This window comes from Silurus aristotelis, assembly GCF_946808225.1.
Source record: "Silurus aristotelis genome assembly, chromosome: 12".
Classification (NCBI taxonomy): domain Eukaryota; kingdom Metazoa; phylum Chordata; class Actinopteri; order Siluriformes; family Siluridae; genus Silurus; species Silurus aristotelis.
The window spans coordinates 14,621,086-14,639,601 of record NC_139585.1 but is presented as its reverse complement, the minus strand read 5'-3'; the positions used below and the strand labels follow the sequence as shown (position 1 = coordinate 14,639,601).

Genomic DNA, 18,516 nt, shown 5'->3' with positions numbered 1-18,516 from the left:
CTTTACAGTTCTACAAACTTGACATGGATTCTGCCTTTTTGCTTTTTTGGGATGCACTGAAACAGTAAAAAATTTTTTTTAAAATAAACAACAAATCAGGCTAATCAATTTAAACACACCAACAATTAAATAGTATAAAATACAAAACATTTTATTTCACAGAAGGACAACCAGTTTAAGCAGCACCTGTAAGTAACCCCCCAGTCAACTGTCAGATCACATTGTAATAGCTTTTGATTGTATTGATCTTAATAGGGAATTTTTTCGGGTTTGTTAAGCAAAGTCTTATTAAAAGGATGGCATTAACAATATGCCTGTAATAAAATATTTACCACATTGAAATCTGATACATTTTTTAAACATTTATTATTGTTTTCATATTTATGATTAGATCTGGTCCTTATTAATAGGTTACATTTAATGTGAATAACACTTTAAATGAATGACAGTGGCTATTTTGATAATAAAGGCATATTAATTAATTGCTATTTCTCACTTGATAAATGTCAAATGTACAATAAATATAAGATGGCTTGCATTTCTGCAGTTATGTTACATTTGTAACTGACAGCAAACCTTGAACTTGAATCTTATATCCTTTTTCCACTTCTGTTTACACATACAGCTGCAGAGTTCCTATTTGTGCTTTTTCAGTCAAAGTAAAGTTACATTTAAATTATATAAAGCTATGCTTTTAAATCATATACAGCTCTGTAACTGTAGTGTAACTGTAGATTAACTGTGAAAAAGGGTTCTTATATCTTAAGGCTACACTTGCCATAAACAGTTTTGCACTCAATTCTCCTTCAATAAACAATTGATAACCTCAAGGATGGAACTATAATTAATGGACACCCAGAAAAGGATGGGTTCCCTTTTTAGTTTGGTTCCTCTTAAGGTTTCTTCCTAATACCATATAAGGGAAAAAATCACCAGGGCTTTGCTTATATTGAAGAAAAAAGCTTAGCAAGTAGCAATTTATTTATTTAAATTGTTTATTGTAATTAGCTTGTCAACTGAAGAAAGTATCTTTCACTAATTGACTAGCAGTGTGTCCAATATATCAAAAACTGCAAAACTGCTTTCAAATAGACAAAAAACTTTAGAAATAGTTTGATACATGTGGAATGTGTTCTTGTATGGGTGTCTTAAAACACAAAAAGAGTCTAAAATAGAAATTACTTTTATATCCTCGAAATATTAATGATTTTCTATTTAGGAGTTGATCAAGTAACTGACTATAGTCACATGTCTCAGACTAAAGTGGAAAATTATTATTCAATCTTTTGTTATTTTCTTTCTTACTGGTGCTCATACAAATCCTTTCACAGCCCCATAGTATACATCACTACAACAACATAGCAACTGTAAGGACCAATAATTAATATAAAGGTATAAGAAATAAGGACATTTTGCTTTTGATTCACATTTCAGTAAAAGAGGCCATTTTCAGCCACACTCTTAAATCAAACACATGTATATAAAACATGTGACTTTATTTATGACTTATTTTTTGTGGAGATTTTTTTCCCTCTTATCCAGGTCTTGAGAACAGTCCTTGATAAATGTTGCTGTCTGGCAGTCAGTATATGATGAATACAGCATATGCTAGAGTATTTAGTTCCATGTTTTAAATGCATTTATTTTAAGTGCAATGGTTTAATTACTTTTTAAAGAGGAAAAAATGCTTTGGTCTAGTGACCACAATAGCCCATACTCTGGGTAATCTGACTCTCAGCAAGAGATTTGACTTTTATTTGAATACAAAAACTCCTCTAAAATGACTGGGCAAAGTCTAATTTGGTTAGGCAAGTACAGTGGTAAACTACACCAAAATCACAATTTTTGTTCGAATGATTAAAATGTTAGTTAGTCTTTTTAGTATTTGGTAGAAACTGGCTATTTAAAATAAAACACTTGATCAGAAAGTTCCCACATAAGTACTGTTTGGCAATTTTTCAAGCTCCTTTTCCCCCAGAGGCAATCCATCAACTCGGCACTGATACACATTGATAAACAGCCTTGTTTCAGACTTAGCCATTTACTTCACAGATAGAAATACAACAGGGCCTTTTCTTCAATGAGCAAACTTCAGAAGGGGTAGTGTACTATCAGACTTTTCATTCTTTTTTGTTTCAAGGGCAGATGGAAGGAAAAAGCTACAGATAAGAAATCTGGCTTGCTAGCAAGGATGCACAGGGATGTAGGGCGGCTTGTCTAATTGCCTGTCTCAGAGAGGCAGATACTGAAAGGATTTATTCAGGCTTAATAAAGCCTGCGTGCCTCACCAGAGTGCATGTGTCAGCTTGAGAATGTCACTCAAAGAAGCTGAGTGTGTGGAATCAGTGGAACTGGCTGGGTATGTTCACATTCAGGCATGCTAGTAACCATGAAGATGCAGCCCTGATTCATTTCATGGCCTCATATAAAAGAATATTATAATAATAATTGTAATAATACAATACATATATAATAATATAATTTATAATAATATAATGTAATAATATAATATTCAGATAAAATATTAGGAGAGTTACAGAATTAAATTTACGGCATGGTAGTTTAGCAAATGTTTTAGCGTAAATGTTGTTGTCATTGTTTTGATTTTAATTTGAACCTGAGCATGAAAAAAAAGACTCGGCTCCTAAAAAGACAGAGCCAGGTTTGCAGTTCAGAGTATCAAAGACTGTATGTACATCTAATTTATTAAATGTATTTAAGGTGTAGATTTTGTCATAAAAATAAACCAGACAATTTCATTAAAAAAATAATACAACTGGTTAGTAAATAAAATGGAAAGCTTCACTTCAGGCAGCATAAGATTTTTTTCTTGAAGCAGAACATTTTTGACCCTTTTCATTATGGTGGGAATACTATAGGTAAACAATCAGATTTTCTATATAAAATAAACAGTGCCATTTGTATTGGCCAAAATAGGTATCTGGGATAAACCTGGTTTTGTAACTGTAAGGTTATTTCTTTTAAATAATAAAAAGTACAGTAAACACATATGAAAACATGAAGGCTTTAAATTAAGTGCACTGAAGTATATAGGAAACCACCTGAGTTCTGTCAACACCATCTGTTTCCTTGCTTAATGGGGGATGGTAGCAAAGAGAAAAAGATATATGACCTTTGGATGAGCAGCAGAGGACAAAAGTAAAGCACATTAAAACAAGTAGGATGACAAATAATATCACAAACCTTTATTTTATTTATATCCTTTATTATTGCACGTACAACAGCAATCGATTTGGAGGTACCATGGAAAGATGCTCAAACTAACAATATTTATAAATATACCAGTTACTTTACTTTTATATGAATGTTTTTGTATAAAATAATTTGTAACCTTTCCAAATTATGTACATTAGATTATTAGGCACATTTCATATCATGTCATTTTGTACAAGAATTATGAAAGTTTGTTCAGGTTTGGGAAAACCAGTCTTTTTTTAATGTCATTCTATGAAAAGTGATATTTCTACAATTTCAATGTTACAAAAATATACTTAGAAATAGAATAATGTAGTCAAAAATATTGCATTAAAAGGGGCAATGACCAGAACTGTCACCAGAGACAGACGTAACTGTGGTGCTAGAATTAGGAATGTATACAGGGCTAAGCAGACATGTAACATAGTATTAAGTTAAAAATTTAGGAAACTTAGTGTCAGCCCAAGGATGACATGGTTCTGACCTTAAACATAATGACAGAATATGCTTATTCAAAACTTTACCACTGATTAGTCTACTAAAATGCTCAAGTAAAGTAAAGTAAAGTAAAGTAAAGTAAAGACACTGATAAATGTATGATTGACAAAAATTTAAGCCATGATGACATAAAAGACTGAAAGCTGAGAGTATAAAAATGGTCCACATATGAATTTTCTGTAAGCACAGCAGAAACATATTTATATAAATTATATATTATATTATAATAAATTATATATTTATTTGTAACATAAATGTCTTAATAACCCAAATTTGTTTATTTTTAAAGCTGTACATACATGACATGTTTATACAGGGACACACTGCTTTTCCTGGAGCAGCTTAATAGGGAGCATTCAGGTCTACTTCCTTTTTGCATTCACACTTTTACAGACCCAGTTCATGCCATCCTGATACACACAAACAAATTAACATCATTTTATGATGCATTTTATTCTGTTTTTAAAAAATACAAATATAGATTTTTGAGTAAGCATCTAGCTGAACACTGTAAAACTCTTCTGTATGTTTGTTTTTTATAATTACCTGGATACCCTCGCCAGTAAGGGCTGAACAGGGCTGGATCTGCCATACTCTGTCACGAATGGTGTGCAGGTTTAGTCCCTCAGCAATTTCAGATGCGGGGGCTGCTGTGAGGAGATCTTGCTTATTAGCAAAGATGAGGACAGGAACGCCACTAAGCTTCTCCTCATCTAATAACTCAGCTAACTCCTGTGAAGCGCGGCACAACAGAATAAATAGTGTAGTATTTTCAAAATGAACATTAAATCAAACAGCAAGTCAAATTCATAATAGTTCTTAATATTACCTGCCCCGTTTCTTCAAATCGTTTGCGATCTGCACTGTCAATAACATAAATCTGTAAGAACAAATGGGGGAAAAAATTATACATTTATCTTTCAACTCTAAATCGAACTCAAAGTGCTGTCATGAGTAATGATGGATGAATGCCATGAAACTTTCCAGTAGATCTGTATTTTCAAAGTAGTTCCTCCAATAAGGCCTGATCTTACGTTGCCCGCCGATGTCCCACACATTCAGTTTGAAACCCTGAGACTGCACACTTTTTATGTTGAAACCCTACAAGAATCATAACATATGCAAAATAATAATAATATTCATCATCATCATCAAACGGTGCACATAAGTTTTAAAAAAATTTTTTAAAGTAGATTCCATATTGTACTACAAGGTCTTTTTTTTTTTACTTAATTGGGAGCAGAGAACTTAAGACTATTGTTCAGAGGAGAAGTTCTGGGATCCTGTGTTTTGCAGCTGACCTGTGTGGGTGTAATGTGGCTAATATCCTCTGAGGCCAGCTGTTTGAGCAATGTGGTTTTGCCACCGTTGTCCAACCCAAGAAGCAAAATGCGGACCTCCTGGTCCGGAGTACTTTTTAGCTTTCGCAGAATTGATAGTAAACCCTGAAACATACATACATAACTATAACTATAACTATATATATTAACACTGTGCAACACTGTGCAAAACAATATGTTTAAAGATTTTTTCCCCCCTAACAATTATATTAAAATGTGGATGTTATTGCATGTAAAAGAATTGACAATGTCAACAGCTTTACTGACATTTTAGCAAAAAACACAAAATATGTTGTTCCAAATAATTATGCAGAATGGATTAATGAGATGGGTTATAATGAACTAAAAGCTGAAATCTGTCATATATGGTATATGGACAAACATTTTCATACAAATACTACAATTTAAATTAAAAACAATTACTTACATTTCAAGTGACACTTATATATGAGTCCTTTTTTGACATGACTTTAACAACTCTCTTATCTATTGAACTTTGAACGCTCTCATCCATTGAACGTCCATGTTTAATTTCTGCGTGTATTTCATATGAGGATGCTCGAATAGACCCCCCTGAATTGACTGCTGTTTGTTGTTTTGGAGCTATACTGCCACTCACCCTCACCGATCTTTCTTACGACGATATTCCACAGGTTTTCAATAAGATTGACGTCAAAAAATTATGGTGGCCACACCATGATCTTTTTTTTTTATATCATGGCAGAAAATTATGTTAGGAACTTCAGAGATCTCACAAAAGTCATTTGACACATCAGGGATCCTAAAGGGACCTACCACCTCACTTCCCAATATTCCAGCCCAAGTCATCACTCCACCACCTCTTTGCTGACGTCGCAGTCTTGCTTGGACAGGGTGGGCATTCATCCATTTGGACAGTCAGTGAGCACAACAAAGCTGACAGCAAATGTTTCTCTTTGTGAGCTTTGGTTAGGGTTAGCCAAAATACAACTTTATGCACAACTGAAAGCCTCTAAAGGGTCCTGCATCGAGAGTTTCCTGAGACTACAGAGACACCAGCAGCCAAGGCTCACTGACGCACTTGCCGAGCAAAGACAAGTTACTGATAATGATGTTGATGGTCAACGAATCAAGACTGTTTTGGCAGTGAATGGGGGACCAACACAATATTTGGCAGGTGGTCATAATGTTATGCCTGATCAATGGCCATTAAGTTATGCTTGGTATGTATATATATATATATATATATATATATATATATATATATATATATATATATATATATATATAATTATAATCATAAATGATAAATTAACACTGAAGCAACCACTTTAAGGCCGCAGCAGTAAAACACGAGCCCAGCCATAAAGCTGATAAACCCCATCTATCCATCCACCACCCGTTCATCCATCTTCCCTCACTTGTATGCTATCAGCAGGCACAAACTGTACGATTACTATATTTAATTCTCTTTTTTCAGGCTCGATCACAAGCCATAGTTCTAACACACTGGATCTGGTTTAAAAAACACTGGAACGGGAATGATGCTGCTTTGGGGCAGAATTAGCACAGGCTTATCTCAATAGAGATTTAGCCAGAAGTGATGCTGATTAGTATTCAATCTGTATCTAATCAATGTACATATAAACATCATTCATTGTCAGCATCAACCGATTAAACGGCTGCTACAACGTCATAACTGTTGTGTCCTATTGGCGCCATGTCTGATGTACAGTGTAAAAGCTTGTAATAATAATAATAGGTTTGAACTCACCATGTTGTGATTGTGCCTCCTCGAGACGCCTCCGTGCTACTAAGGGCTGCCGATGACGTAGCACGCAAGACTGACGCACAAAGGGGGCGGAGTTTCACGAGCACAAGGCGAAAGAGCTATTTGTATGAAAATCCTGTTAGTGTAAATCAGGAAAACTTCGGTGTGCAAAACAAATGTTTTAAGTAGCACCACACTAATTTACTTGGCTTCATGGTTTACGAATACACTGTAATCACATATTTACAGGAGCATTTTTTTTTTCTTTAATGTAAGGGATTAATAAAAAGGATGTAGTATTTAACCATGGATTCTTAGAGCAAGTTTGTGCGAATAAAGAAGAACTTATACAGTGCCATATTCCGAACCGAAAATGTAAAGGAAACTTGCATTTATTACATTCAACTGCAGATCTTTAGTTGAGCAGTGGATCCGCCCGTTTCCGTGATTGGCAGTGAAGGTGCCACGTGCTTCCGTGAACCTACCGGAACCTACAGGGCCACGCGCGCTGTTACTACAACCACTCATCCAGCAGACCCACACCACCGACAGTCCAGTCATATTGTAAGTGCATTTTCTATCCCTACATTGAATATTAGGGAAACTACATGGGGATTGGGTTTGAGTTGAGACGTGTGTTGGGAAATGTAGCCTGACGTGTTTAAGCTGTAATTCTAGCAAGATCAGTCTGCTAATCTTTCATCAGCTCTCACTACTACTTACTACTGGTTTTTATGATGCAACTTCACTGAGAAACAAATCGGATCTATAAAGATCGGTATGCATCTCAGGCAGCTGTGTTGTCTGACTAGTTTTTGGAATCCACAGGGGCAGGTTTGTTGTGAAAGCTGCATTTAATTACCAATTTGATCAGAGAGATTTTTTACAGCAACTTTCTTCATGTTGGGGGAAAAAAATAAATCAAGACTTGTTTTTACTTTCTTCTTTCTGCATGGTTGTTTTTTTGTTGCATATCTACAAACCAAAAGTACCAGAACAATACAACACCTAAACAGTAGATTCACAAGATTGTTGTTAAATGCTTATTAAATAAGCAATCTACTTGTTCCTAGAATGTACACATCCACCTCCAATATGCAAATTGTGCATCATTGTTCAGAAGATGAGTTATTATCTGTGTAAGGTGTGTCTAATAATATGTCCAGTAATATATGCTTGATAAACCAGTGTTTACTCATGTGATCTGTCACATTATCAGCTTGTACCTTTTGCTGACAAGGCAAGTTGCTGTGGGACCACTATATTATTATTTGTTATTTTAGAAGTATGTAAAATGTAGGTGATCTAAATGTACAGGTGAACAATATAATTAAGTTATATATATTCAAATACAAGAATATTTTACATTGATTTTTTTAATACAATCTTAGATTCTTTTGGTGAGCTAAAGGGTTTTTAATATTCATGCCTGCCATTTATCAATATACAGAAAAACAAAGTTGCATTCTCCAAGGCTTTGGAGTAACATTTCAGAGGTCACAGATAGCAGTGTACAAAATCAGTATGTAGTGCAAAGAATGTTCTTCAATTGCATCATGAGTTTTTGTTGTCTTCAAAGTTAACAGTTGATTAAAATAAAGCAGTTACTCAAATGAAGGCAATCACTCAACACATATTAATCCACTACTGTTTAAGTTCAGAAATCTGAGAAAGTTTATGCTTGATTTAACAGTTGCCATGTGACTGCTGAACATATTACATTTCTGAGTTTTAATATGTTTTAGAATCAGGTGAAGTAATTGACTTTAATTTAAAAAAAATGTATTCGCTGTGACTTGCTGTAACATGCTCACCTTTAGAAACCTCTGTTTTAGATTTATATAAAACTATGGCAATATTTTTTTAACTCTGCATAGATTGCTCAAATTTACTAAACACAGATTGTGATTATAGTCTGAATATGTGAAAGTAGTTAATTAAATCAGAGGATGAATGGATGGTAAATGCATTTGATCTATGCTTGGGCAGAAAACCTTTTTTTGAATGACCGGCAGCAAGAAGGTTCCTGATAACAGTGAATAATAATATGATGATTCATTTGATGATGTGATTTAATTTGATATTTAAGTGAAGACATTTGCTTACTCTTATGGAACGCAGAGATATGGCATGTTTTAACGGGGAATGGTATGCATAAATTGACAGGGCTGAGCAAAAGTAACTGTTTGCAACTAGGTCTTGCTCAGTCAGTCAGCATGCCGTATGTGCACCCTGTGACACTAACCAGAGTACACCACTAATACAGATCAAGGTTCAGCTTTGTTCTTTTGCTGTGTGTGTATAACTGTTTTTTGACCTACAATGTTGACTCGTATGGCTGCCTAAACATAGAGTGTAAACACAGATAAGACAAAAGCCTTTTAATTTAAAATTAAAACTTGTCCTTCTAAAAGGTCTAACCTTGAGAACAGTATCTTGTGTATCAAACGATTTACTGTTAAACCCATACTTTTTGCATTTAATGCAAATTAATATTCAAAACCTACAATATAGTTCTTACTTACAGAATTGCTTTTTTACCCTATTTAAAATGCATGATTAGAAACCAAATTGTGAAAGTCATGATAGATGTGAGCTGTTACAGAAGTATAGAAAAATGCAGAAAAAACTTTAATCCATAAATTTACCAGAATTTGCACAATTACTCAGCCAATAATGTCCAGAGGTCAGAAGTGATGCAGTGGGTGTCTTTCTGTGCTATGTTGATTTAGTGCCTGGAGAGAGGAGACAGCACTATGGCAGCTCTGAATGGCTTCGACATCGATGCTCCACGCTGGGATCAGTCCACATTTATGGGCCGTCTCAAACACTTCTTTAACATTACGGACTTTCGCACTGCTGTCCTGCCTAATGCCAAACTGGATGAAGCAAAAGTTTTAGTGGAAAGTTGCAGGTACACAAAAGCAACTCCAAAACCATATGAATAATGGAATTTATTTCACATTGAGCAATAGTCCAGCACATTTTTCTTCAAAACTCACTAACAATACAAGCTTAATAGTAGTTATTGACATTTAAAAACACATTTAATGCAGTTTACCCGTTAAAATCAAGAATTTAAGTTGAGACAGACTTGTTTTTAGTTTTTTACTAAATTAGTTGTGATTAAATTTGTTTGTTATACCTGAAGTATGATGATAATATGGTAATTCCACTTACCTTTATTTATAGAATCAAAATCTTGCACAGTTCACAATCAGGTGCAGAAAGTAGATTGGTTTGCTTAAAATGCACATGACAAATATTTAGTGGCTTTGTTAAACTATTCAGACCTTTTTAGATTTATATTTTACTTTATTGTTTAACATGTTATTGTGTTATATACAGTGGGTACGGAAAGTATTCAGACCCCCTTAAATTTTTCACTCTGTTATATTGCAGCCATTTGCTAAAATCATTTAGGTTATTCTTCTTCCTCATGAATTTACACATAGCACCCCATACTGACAGAAAAACACAAAATTGTTGACATTGTTGCAGATTTATTAAAAAAGAAAAACTGAAATATCACATGGTTCTAAGTATTCAGACCCTTTGCTCAGTATTTAGTAGAAGCCCCCTTTTGATCTAATACAGCCAGGAGTCTTTTTGGGAAAGATGCAACAAGTCTTTCACACCTGGATTTGGGGATCCTCTGCCATTCCTCCTTGCAGGTCTTCTCCAGTTCTGTCAGGTTGGATGGTAAACGTTGGTGGACAGCCATTATTAGGTCTCTCCCGAGATGCTTAATTGGGTTTAAGTCAGGGCTCTGGCTGGGCCATTCAAGAACAGTCACGGAGTTGTTGTGAAGCCACTCCTTCGTTATTTTAGCTGTGTGCTTCGGGTCATTGTCTTGTTGGAAGGTAAACCTTTGGCCCAGTCTGAGGTCCAGAGCACTCTGGAGAAGGTTTTTGTCCAGGATATCCCTGTACTTGGCCGCATTCATCTTTCTCTCGATTGCAACCAGTCGTCCTGTCCCTGCAGCTGAAAAACACCCCCACAGCATGATGCTTCCACCACCATGCTTCACTGTTGGGACTGTATTGGACAGGTGATGAGCAGTGCCTGGTTTTCTCCTCACATACCGCTTAGAATTAAGGCCAAAAAGTTCTATCTTGGTCTCATCAGACCAGAGAATCTTATTTCTCACCATCTTGGAGTCCTTCAGGTGTTTTTTAGCAAACTCCATGCGGGCTTTCATGTGTCTTACACTGAGGAGAGGCTTCCGTCGGGCCACTCTGCCATAAAGCCCCGACTGGTGGAGGGCTGCAGTGATGGTTGACTTTCTACAACTTTCTCCCATCTCCTGACTGCATCTCTGGAGCTCAGCCACAGTGATCTTTGGGTTCTTCTTTACCTCTCTCACCAAGGCTCTTCTCCCCCGATAGCTCAGTTTGGCCGGACGGCCAGCTCTAGGAAGGGTTCTGGTCATCCCAAACGTCTTCCATTTGAGGATTATGGAGGCCACTGTGCTCTTAGGAACCTTAAGTGCAGCAGAAATCTTTTTGTAACCTTGGCCAGATCTGTGCCTTGCCACAAGTCTGTCTCTGAGCTCTTCAGGCAGTTCCTTTGACCTCATGATTCTCATTTGCTCTGACATGCATTGTGATCTGGAAGGTCTTATATAGACAGGTGTGTGGCTTTCCTAATCAAGTCCAATCAGTATAATCAAACACAGCTGGACTCAAATGAACTTGCAGAACCATCTCAAGGATGATCAGAAGAAATGGAAAGCACCTGAGTTAAATATATGAGTGTCACAGCAAAGGGTCTGAATACTTAGGACCATGTGATATTTCAGGTTTTCTTTTTTAATAAATCTGCAACAATGTCAACAATTCTGTGTTTTTCTGTCAATATGGGGAGCTATGTGTACATTCATGAGGAAGAAGAATGAACTTAAATGATTTTAGCAAATGGCTGCAATATAACAAAGAGTGAAAAATTTAAGGGGGTCTGAATACTTTCCGTACCCACTGTATTTAAATTTTAAATTAAATGCATCTTGGATTTCCTTTTTTATATAATTAACTATTATGGCAAAGGAAAAAAATAAGTTTTCATATATTTTGAAGAAGCTCCTCTTGCAGAAGTAACAGCTTTAAGTCTTCTTGGGTACATGTATAAGGTTTAAATTTGGGCTTTGGCTTGGCCACACAGAGACATTCAGAGATTTCTTCTGAAGCCACTGGCATTGTCTTTGTTGTGTGTTCTGATGTCATGTGAGCCCTTGAGTATGTTTTCCTCAGGGACATCCTTTGATTTGGTGGCATTCATTATTCTATCAATTCTGACTGGTCATCCCTACTACACTTTTTTTTAGTTTAACCATAGGAACATAAATACACAATTAATGGAGAATTTAATAGAGGTTTTTTAATTTCTTTAAACGTTGGAACCTCTTCGAGTGGCCATTGAACTTGGGAGCTCCCTGACCCCTTCTGTCTCAGTTATTTATTTTGGACTAAAAGGCTTTCATCTCCAAATGATGGGGCCTACTTTGCTCTTGTGAACAATAGTCAAATAAATAGTCAGACTGTATATACCAAGACAGGTTCAAGTTCTTGAGAAATCTGATTGAGATAATCATTGATTGCCTACAATGATGATAGATTACATTTCTTTATTTCGTTTTATTTTCACTGTGTTTCATTATGAATTATAGTGTGTAGATTAATGGCTAAAAATGCAAATGAGCGAATTTTATATATGTATAATTGTGTGCAAAAAGCAGATGAACCTATATACCTCAGAAAGCCTCTGTTTGGATACTGTATCTCCTTAGAAGTTATGAAGTGTATTTAATTACATGCTATAAAAATCCATTGCATGACGTTGATGTTTTTCCTCATTCCACTCTCACTGTTATTCCTCCAACCTAATCCAATCCCTCTTGCTTATCTTCCTCCTGTGCCTAGAGTGGGCACGATCCCTCCAGGCACAACTGAGGAACAGCTGCATTATGCCAAGAAGCTCTATGACTCAGCATTTCACCCTGATACTGGTGACAGGATGAACTTGATTGGCAGAATGTCTTTCCAAGTCCCAGGGGGCATGGCCATCACCGGCTTCATGCTGCAGTTCTACAGGTTCAAGCTCCTGCACAAGAACAGTTCAAGCATTTAAGCTAAGGGTTGTTGATATCATTAGTTAAACAATTTATTCATTGCATTTTTGTTAATATGAAATTTCAAATATATTTTTTTTATATATATTTAAAAAACTTTTAAGTATCATGATTATGTGCAAGTTTTCACATTTTTACATGTGTTAATATGCATGCTGCCTGAATGGATGAGTATGGCCCTGTATGTGACTGCAGGACAGTGCCTGCTGTGGTGTTTTGGCAGTGGGTAAATCAGTCCTTCAATGCTCTGGTCAACTATACCAACCGCAACGCTGCCTCCCCGATCACAGCAAAGTAAATATTTTGCATTGTATTAATAAGTGGCTAAATAACCTATTTAAATACTATTTTGGAAATAGGAGCATTGCAGTGGGCTGTGTGAGTGTGTGTGTGCTTTCTAATGTGTCTCTCTGCCTCCTTTAGACAGATTGGTGTGGCTTATGCAACTGCAACAAGCACTGCATTGGCCACTGCCGTGGGTCTGAACCTCTACACAAAGGTATTCACAATCTGTGAATTTTACCTTAAAAAAAGCTGTCACTTAAAAAAGTCATCTTTTTTTAATTATGCACAGCATTTGGTTTTATGACCATACTGGTGTTTGGTTTCTCTGCAGAAAGCACCTCCTCTGGTGGCTCGCTGGGTCCCTTTTGCAGCCGTGGCTGCAGCTAACTGTGTAAATATCCCTATGATGAGACAACAGTGAGTCCTGTCCACTTTAATAGCTTTTTTTTTATTCTTCAATTGTATCAGTTGTTTTGCCTCCTATGTTCACATTTCTGGTTTTTTTTTTGCAGAGAGATCTTGAATGGCATTGCAGTCACAGACGAAAATGGCAATAAACTTGGTGACTCAAGAGTGAGTAACAGTGATCCTACTACCAGAAAGGAACCTCATAATCACTAGTAGAATGTTAAGCACAACAAATTCACAAATATATACCCAAGGCATTAATCTCGTAGTATCCGAGTCATGTGAAAATATAACTTGCGTTAATGTCATTATGCTTTTCTTACTCTGTGGTCTTCAGTCAAACCTTAATTAAGCCATTGTTATTCTGCATGTTTGCATTATTATGATCCAATCCCTGGCAAGTTAAGAGTGTAGCAACTGTTGGGAAATATAAGAAGGTTGGGATTGATCATGTGCAGTGAGGAATCTTTTGAGCCAGTCAAAAGAGAATTTGTTTTCCATGTAATTTGGAGTAGAACTGAAAGAAATTCAATTCAGTTGTCACTTTCTGTTTGCAGCTGATGCTGAAATAGTGTTTCGGTGTTGCACACATACATACTGTAGAAAATAACTGTTTACCTTTCGCTTGCTGGTACTGCTGCACGATTAATTGTATCACAATGTTAGCTTGTGCGATTATATGACGGCAAACGTTGCGATTTAACGAAATAAATAAATAAGTGCATTTGTGGACACATACTTTCTGAGAACAGAAGATTTGCAGATTTCCGCCCCCGCTAACAAAACAAAAAAGACCAGACAGTCTCATTTTAGGCAGTGCACGTGTGGTGTGTGTGGTCACGTGACTTTTCGGTGTGCTGTGCGGAGAACAGAACGCTACCACTGTTATATGGTGATATTTTAGTTTCAAGATTACAGAGAGAGTGCAAGATTGGCTGAATTAAATTTGCTACTTCAAGTGGCAATATAATAAATCTGTAACCGATCTCACTGATTTCGGGTTGGAAGAAAGAGACGACAGGCAATGGTTTAACAGTCATCACATTCTTTGAGTTTTCATTCACTTTTCCTCGTACACACACTGGGACACACACTTACTCGCGGTAACACGTAACCCGTGCACACTTGCGGATTGGCGCGCCTTTACCTGGCAACCTCTGCTTTCCCACACTCATCCTCATACACGCTGTCAGCTCTGCCCGGTATCTATCTGTCTCTCTCTCTCTCTCTCTCTCTCTCTCTCTCTCTCTCTCTCTCTCTCTCTCCCGGTGTCTGTTACATCCTGCATAAACAGGGCTGTTTCGAGCCCCCCCCCCCCCCCCCCCTCCCAACCCAAATGGCACTCTCGTCACAATACTCCACTACCACACCATACAAATCATTAGCAATCTAAAGCTATAGCAGGTCTCATAACAGTCCTATAAACTTTCCCTTTCACTCTTGCAGATACTATTCACAAATCACTCCTGCTACTCTTCTAAACCAACTCCACCCTGCCTGAACTCTTTTCTTCACTTCTCTAACACACACTCCTTTACTTTGCACTGCTGACCCCAGGTACTTAAATTCTGTCTGACCTCTTCCATCAACCTGTCAATCACCACTGCAAACAGAAAAGGGCTTAGAGCCGATCCTTGATGCAGTACCAACCCCATATAATAATAATGGAATAGCCAGAATAGAATAGCCTTTATTTGTCACATATACATTACAGCACAGTGAAATGTTGTTCTTCGCATATCCCAGCTTGCTTGGAAGCTGGGGTCAGAGCGCAGGGTCGGCCATGATACGGCGCCGCTGGAGCACACAGAGGGGTTAAGGGCCTTGCTCAAGGGCCCAAGAGTGGCAGCTTGGCAATACCAGGGCTTGAACCCCCGACCTTCCGATCAGTAATCCAGTGCCTTAACCACTGGAGCCACCACTCCCCCCCATCCATAACCAGTCTGTCGTTCCTAGTGCACCCTTCACTGCTGTCACACTGTCCTCATACATGTCCTGCACCACCCCCACATACTTCTCTGCCACACCAGACTTCCACATACAATACTATAACTCTTTTCTCACCCTGTCGTACGCTTTCTCTAAATCCACAAGCACAATGCAACCCCTTCTGACCTTCTCTATACTTCTCCATCAGCATTTCCAAAGCAAATAATGCATCTGTGGTGCTCTTCCTTGGCATGAAACCATACTGCTGCTCACAGATGGTCACCTCTTCTCTCAGCCTGGCTTCCACTACTCTTTCCCATTACTTTATTGTGTGACTGATCAACTTAATTCCCCTGTAGTTACTGCAGGTCTGCACATCTCCCTTATTTTTAAAGATGGATACCAGCACACTTCTTCTCCATTTCTCAGGCATCCTTTCAGCTTTTAAAATCTTGTTGAACAATCTGGTTAAAAACTCCACTGCCATCTCTCCTAAACATCTCCATGGTTCTACCAGTATGTCATCTGGTCCCAACTTTCCACTCTTCATCCTTTTAATATCTGCTCTTACTTCCTCCTTACTAATCTGCTTTACTGATTTACTATCTCCACCTCATCCAACTTTCTCTTACTTTAATTTTCCTCGTTCATCACCTGTTTAAAATACTCCCTCTATCTTCACAACACACTCTTCTCACTAGTCAACACATTTCTATCTTCATCCTTTTTTTTTTTTTCTTTCATTTCATCTTCTCCCGCTTATCCGGGTCGCGGGGGCAGCAGTCTTAGCAGATTCCCCAGACACTTCTCCGTGTCCAGGGATCGGGCTGTCAAGGCCCCCGCCTTCGACTGCTGCCCAATCCTCACAGCACCGGTCCCTTATGGTCCCTCCTGCAGGTGGTGAGCCCACGGGAAGGTGGCCCCACGTCGCTCCGACTTCACGGTCCTTGATTTATTTTTCTCGTAAGGGTCCACTGGAGCATAGAGGGTTAAGGGCCTTGCTCAAGGGCCCAAGAGTGGCAGCTTGGCGATACCGGGGCTTGAACCCCAGACCTTTCAATCGGTAACCCAGCGCCTTAACCGCTGGAGCCACTCCTCCCTCTATCTTCATCCTTTATTGCTCTAACTTGCAGCTCGGTCCCTCTGCCCAACTTCCCATACAGCTCCTCATCTGCCTTTTCCTTTGCTTTCACCACATCCCTCTTCACCTGCTGCCACATCTTCTTGTACTCCTGCCTACTTTTCTCATCACTCTGTCCATCCCAATCCTGTTTTGCCAGCCTCTTTCTCCTTATGCTTTCCTGTACTTCCCAAAGACCAACATCTGATGCTGTCTAGCTACACTGTTCCCTTTCTCTTCTCCATCATATCAGCTACCTCTCTCCCTTCACCAGTCATAGTACCAACATTTAAAGTGCCAACCCAAACCTCAACTCTCCTACACTTCTCCTTTTCCTGCCATCTCTGTAGACGTCTTCCTCTTTTTCTTCTCCTTCTTCAGCCAACAGTAGCCCAATTTCCACCGGTACCCTGGGCCTTCACTAATCTGGTATGAAAATCTGGTTCGTGATCCGCTGGATGCTCTTCCTAACGCAACCCTCCCTATTTATCTGGGCTTGGGACCGGCACTAAGAGTGCACTGGCTTGTGCAACCCTAATGGCTGGGTTTAAAGGCTTAACTCTGAAACAGTTTACAGTTTTGCCAGTATACTCCCAGGTTTGAGAGTAGGTTTTGAATCCGGGTCGCTAGAGCGAGTGGCAGACACTCTAGCAGTCTGCCACAGCAGAAACACAGGTAAATAATTAAAATTGTCACAGGCAGTGGCAGGGCAATGTTTGTTTGGGCAAAAGGTTTAAAATATATCTTATTTTTGTGAAAATATATATATTTTTATTGTTTTATTTAATTCAGCTGTACCTTGGAGAAATGTTTCTTTCATTTTGTTAAACAAATTTCATATTGAAAACCTTTTAAGTTTTACAAATACACATTTTAAGCATAATCACTAATATGTGTGCAATTTCTTTGCTAACCAATGAAGTGGACTCATGATACCATTTATTATATCGCATATGGAAATATTGACCACAATAATCGCAACATGACATTTTTTCCAAATCATGCAGCCCTTCTTGCTGGTGAGAATGTAGGTTGTCAGGTTAAATAACTGGCTTTATAATATGTTTTGCATTATGAAAAAGCAGTATGTTGTTGTCCAATATTTCAGCTACAAGATGTGTGTTCTGTCCTAATTTCAAGCATAAAAGACATTATTCAACTCTGGCTAACATCTTTATTTTCTCTTTATATGTTTAACCACAAGGTTACTCATTAAACTTGTAGTAAGCAGAAGATACCCTAGATTCTGAAAAGACTGTTTGTTATCAATGCATTTTAATTATCCATTTACTAAAAACACTGTTCAGCTCTCAGATCATACATTAACTGAGGTGTGTAGTGCAGTGGCTGGTCAGATCTAGGTAGTGTAATTAGATATGTTATCCAATGTATACATATAACATGCATAACGAATAAAAAGGTCTAATTCTTTTTTGCCTGCTTAAGGTTTTGTTTATTTGTTTAGTTAACAAAAGAGTAATTTGTTCTTTCTGTGTGTCACAGAAAGCAGCGGCAAAGGGCATCACACAGGTGGTCATTTCCCGAATCACCATGGCCGCACCAGGCATGAGTAAGTAAAGACAAACAAATAGCTGGTGATATGTATTCACACTATTTGGACAAAAGTTTGTGGACACCTGACCATCAGATTCATATTTGCTTTTTAAACATCCTAATCTAAATTTAGTCTTTATTTGTTGTCATAAAAACCTTCACTCTTTTGGGAGGATATTCCACTGGAATTTGGAGTGTGGTTACTCTCAATCACTAAAGTCAGGTACTGATGTACAGTGGGGGAAATGATTATTTGATCCCCTGCTGATTTAGTAAATTTAACCCCTTA

The 18,516-nt window shown here is 37.7% G+C and overlaps 2 protein-coding genes across 5 annotated transcripts in view; one reads left to right on the top strand and one right to left on the bottom strand.

Annotated features, from left to right (window-relative positions):
- Positions 1 to 3,205: 3,205 nt before the first annotated feature.
- arl3b (ADP ribosylation factor like GTPase 3b) lies at positions 3,206 to 7,330 on the bottom strand. 3 transcript variants are annotated; one of them, XR_014535987.1, is made up of 7 exons: positions 6,808 to 6,877; positions 5,016 to 5,159; positions 4,700 to 4,815; positions 4,544 to 4,595; positions 4,261 to 4,446; positions 4,014 to 4,124; positions 3,206 to 3,891 (listed from the first exon to the last, which is right to left on the bottom strand). XR_014535987.1 is itself a non-coding variant. In XM_083555939.1 (7 exons), exons 2-7 carry the CDS (start codon positions 6,808 to 6,810, stop codon positions 4,077 to 4,079), a joined length of 549 nt encoding a protein of 182 aa, XP_083412065.1. In that variant the 5' UTR covers positions 6,811 to 6,853; positions 7,211 to 7,330; the 3' UTR covers positions 3,206 to 4,076. The 3 variants fall into 3 exon arrangements, 2 of the variants coding, with proteins under 2 accessions (XP_083412065.1, XP_083412064.1); XM_083555939.1 differs by adding an exon at positions 7,211 to 7,330 and having other exon boundaries at positions 3,206 to 4,124; positions 6,808 to 6,853; XM_083555938.1 differs by adding an exon at positions 7,204 to 7,325 and having other exon boundaries at positions 3,206 to 4,124; positions 6,808 to 6,853.
- sfxn2 (sideroflexin 2) overlaps positions 7,237 to 18,516 on the top strand; it is a 15,863-nt gene continuing 4,583 nt past the window's right edge. For both annotated transcript variants that reach the window (XR_014535986.1, XM_083555922.1), the window contains exons 1-8: positions 7,237 to 7,368; positions 9,537 to 9,718; positions 12,723 to 12,893; positions 13,127 to 13,225; positions 13,355 to 13,430; positions 13,548 to 13,633; positions 13,729 to 13,789; positions 18,177 to 18,243. Coding sequence is in view for 1 of the 2 variants with exons in the window: in XM_083555922.1 (XP_083412048.1) it covers positions 9,561 to 9,718; positions 12,723 to 12,893; positions 13,127 to 13,225; positions 13,355 to 13,430; positions 13,548 to 13,633; positions 13,729 to 13,789; positions 18,177 to 18,243 (718 nt within the window). In the remaining variant the exon portion in view is untranslated. The remainder of the gene's footprint in view (positions 7,369 to 9,536; positions 9,719 to 12,722; positions 12,894 to 13,126; positions 13,226 to 13,354; positions 13,431 to 13,547; positions 13,634 to 13,728; positions 13,790 to 18,176; positions 18,244 to 18,516) is intronic.

What these genes read in the sequence shown, in the direction of transcription:
- arl3b (XM_083555939.1), bottom strand. An exon ending in GATTTGAAGAAACGGGGCAG is followed by an intron (nt 4,447 to 4,543) that starts GTAATATTAAGA and finishes CGCGCTTCACAG; the next exon opens with GAGTTAGCTGAGTTATTAGA. An exon ending in TTACTGGCGAGGGTATCCAG is followed by an intron (nt 4,125 to 4,260) that starts GTAATTATAAAA and finishes TGTGTGTATCAG; the next exon opens with GATGGCATGAACTGGGTCTG.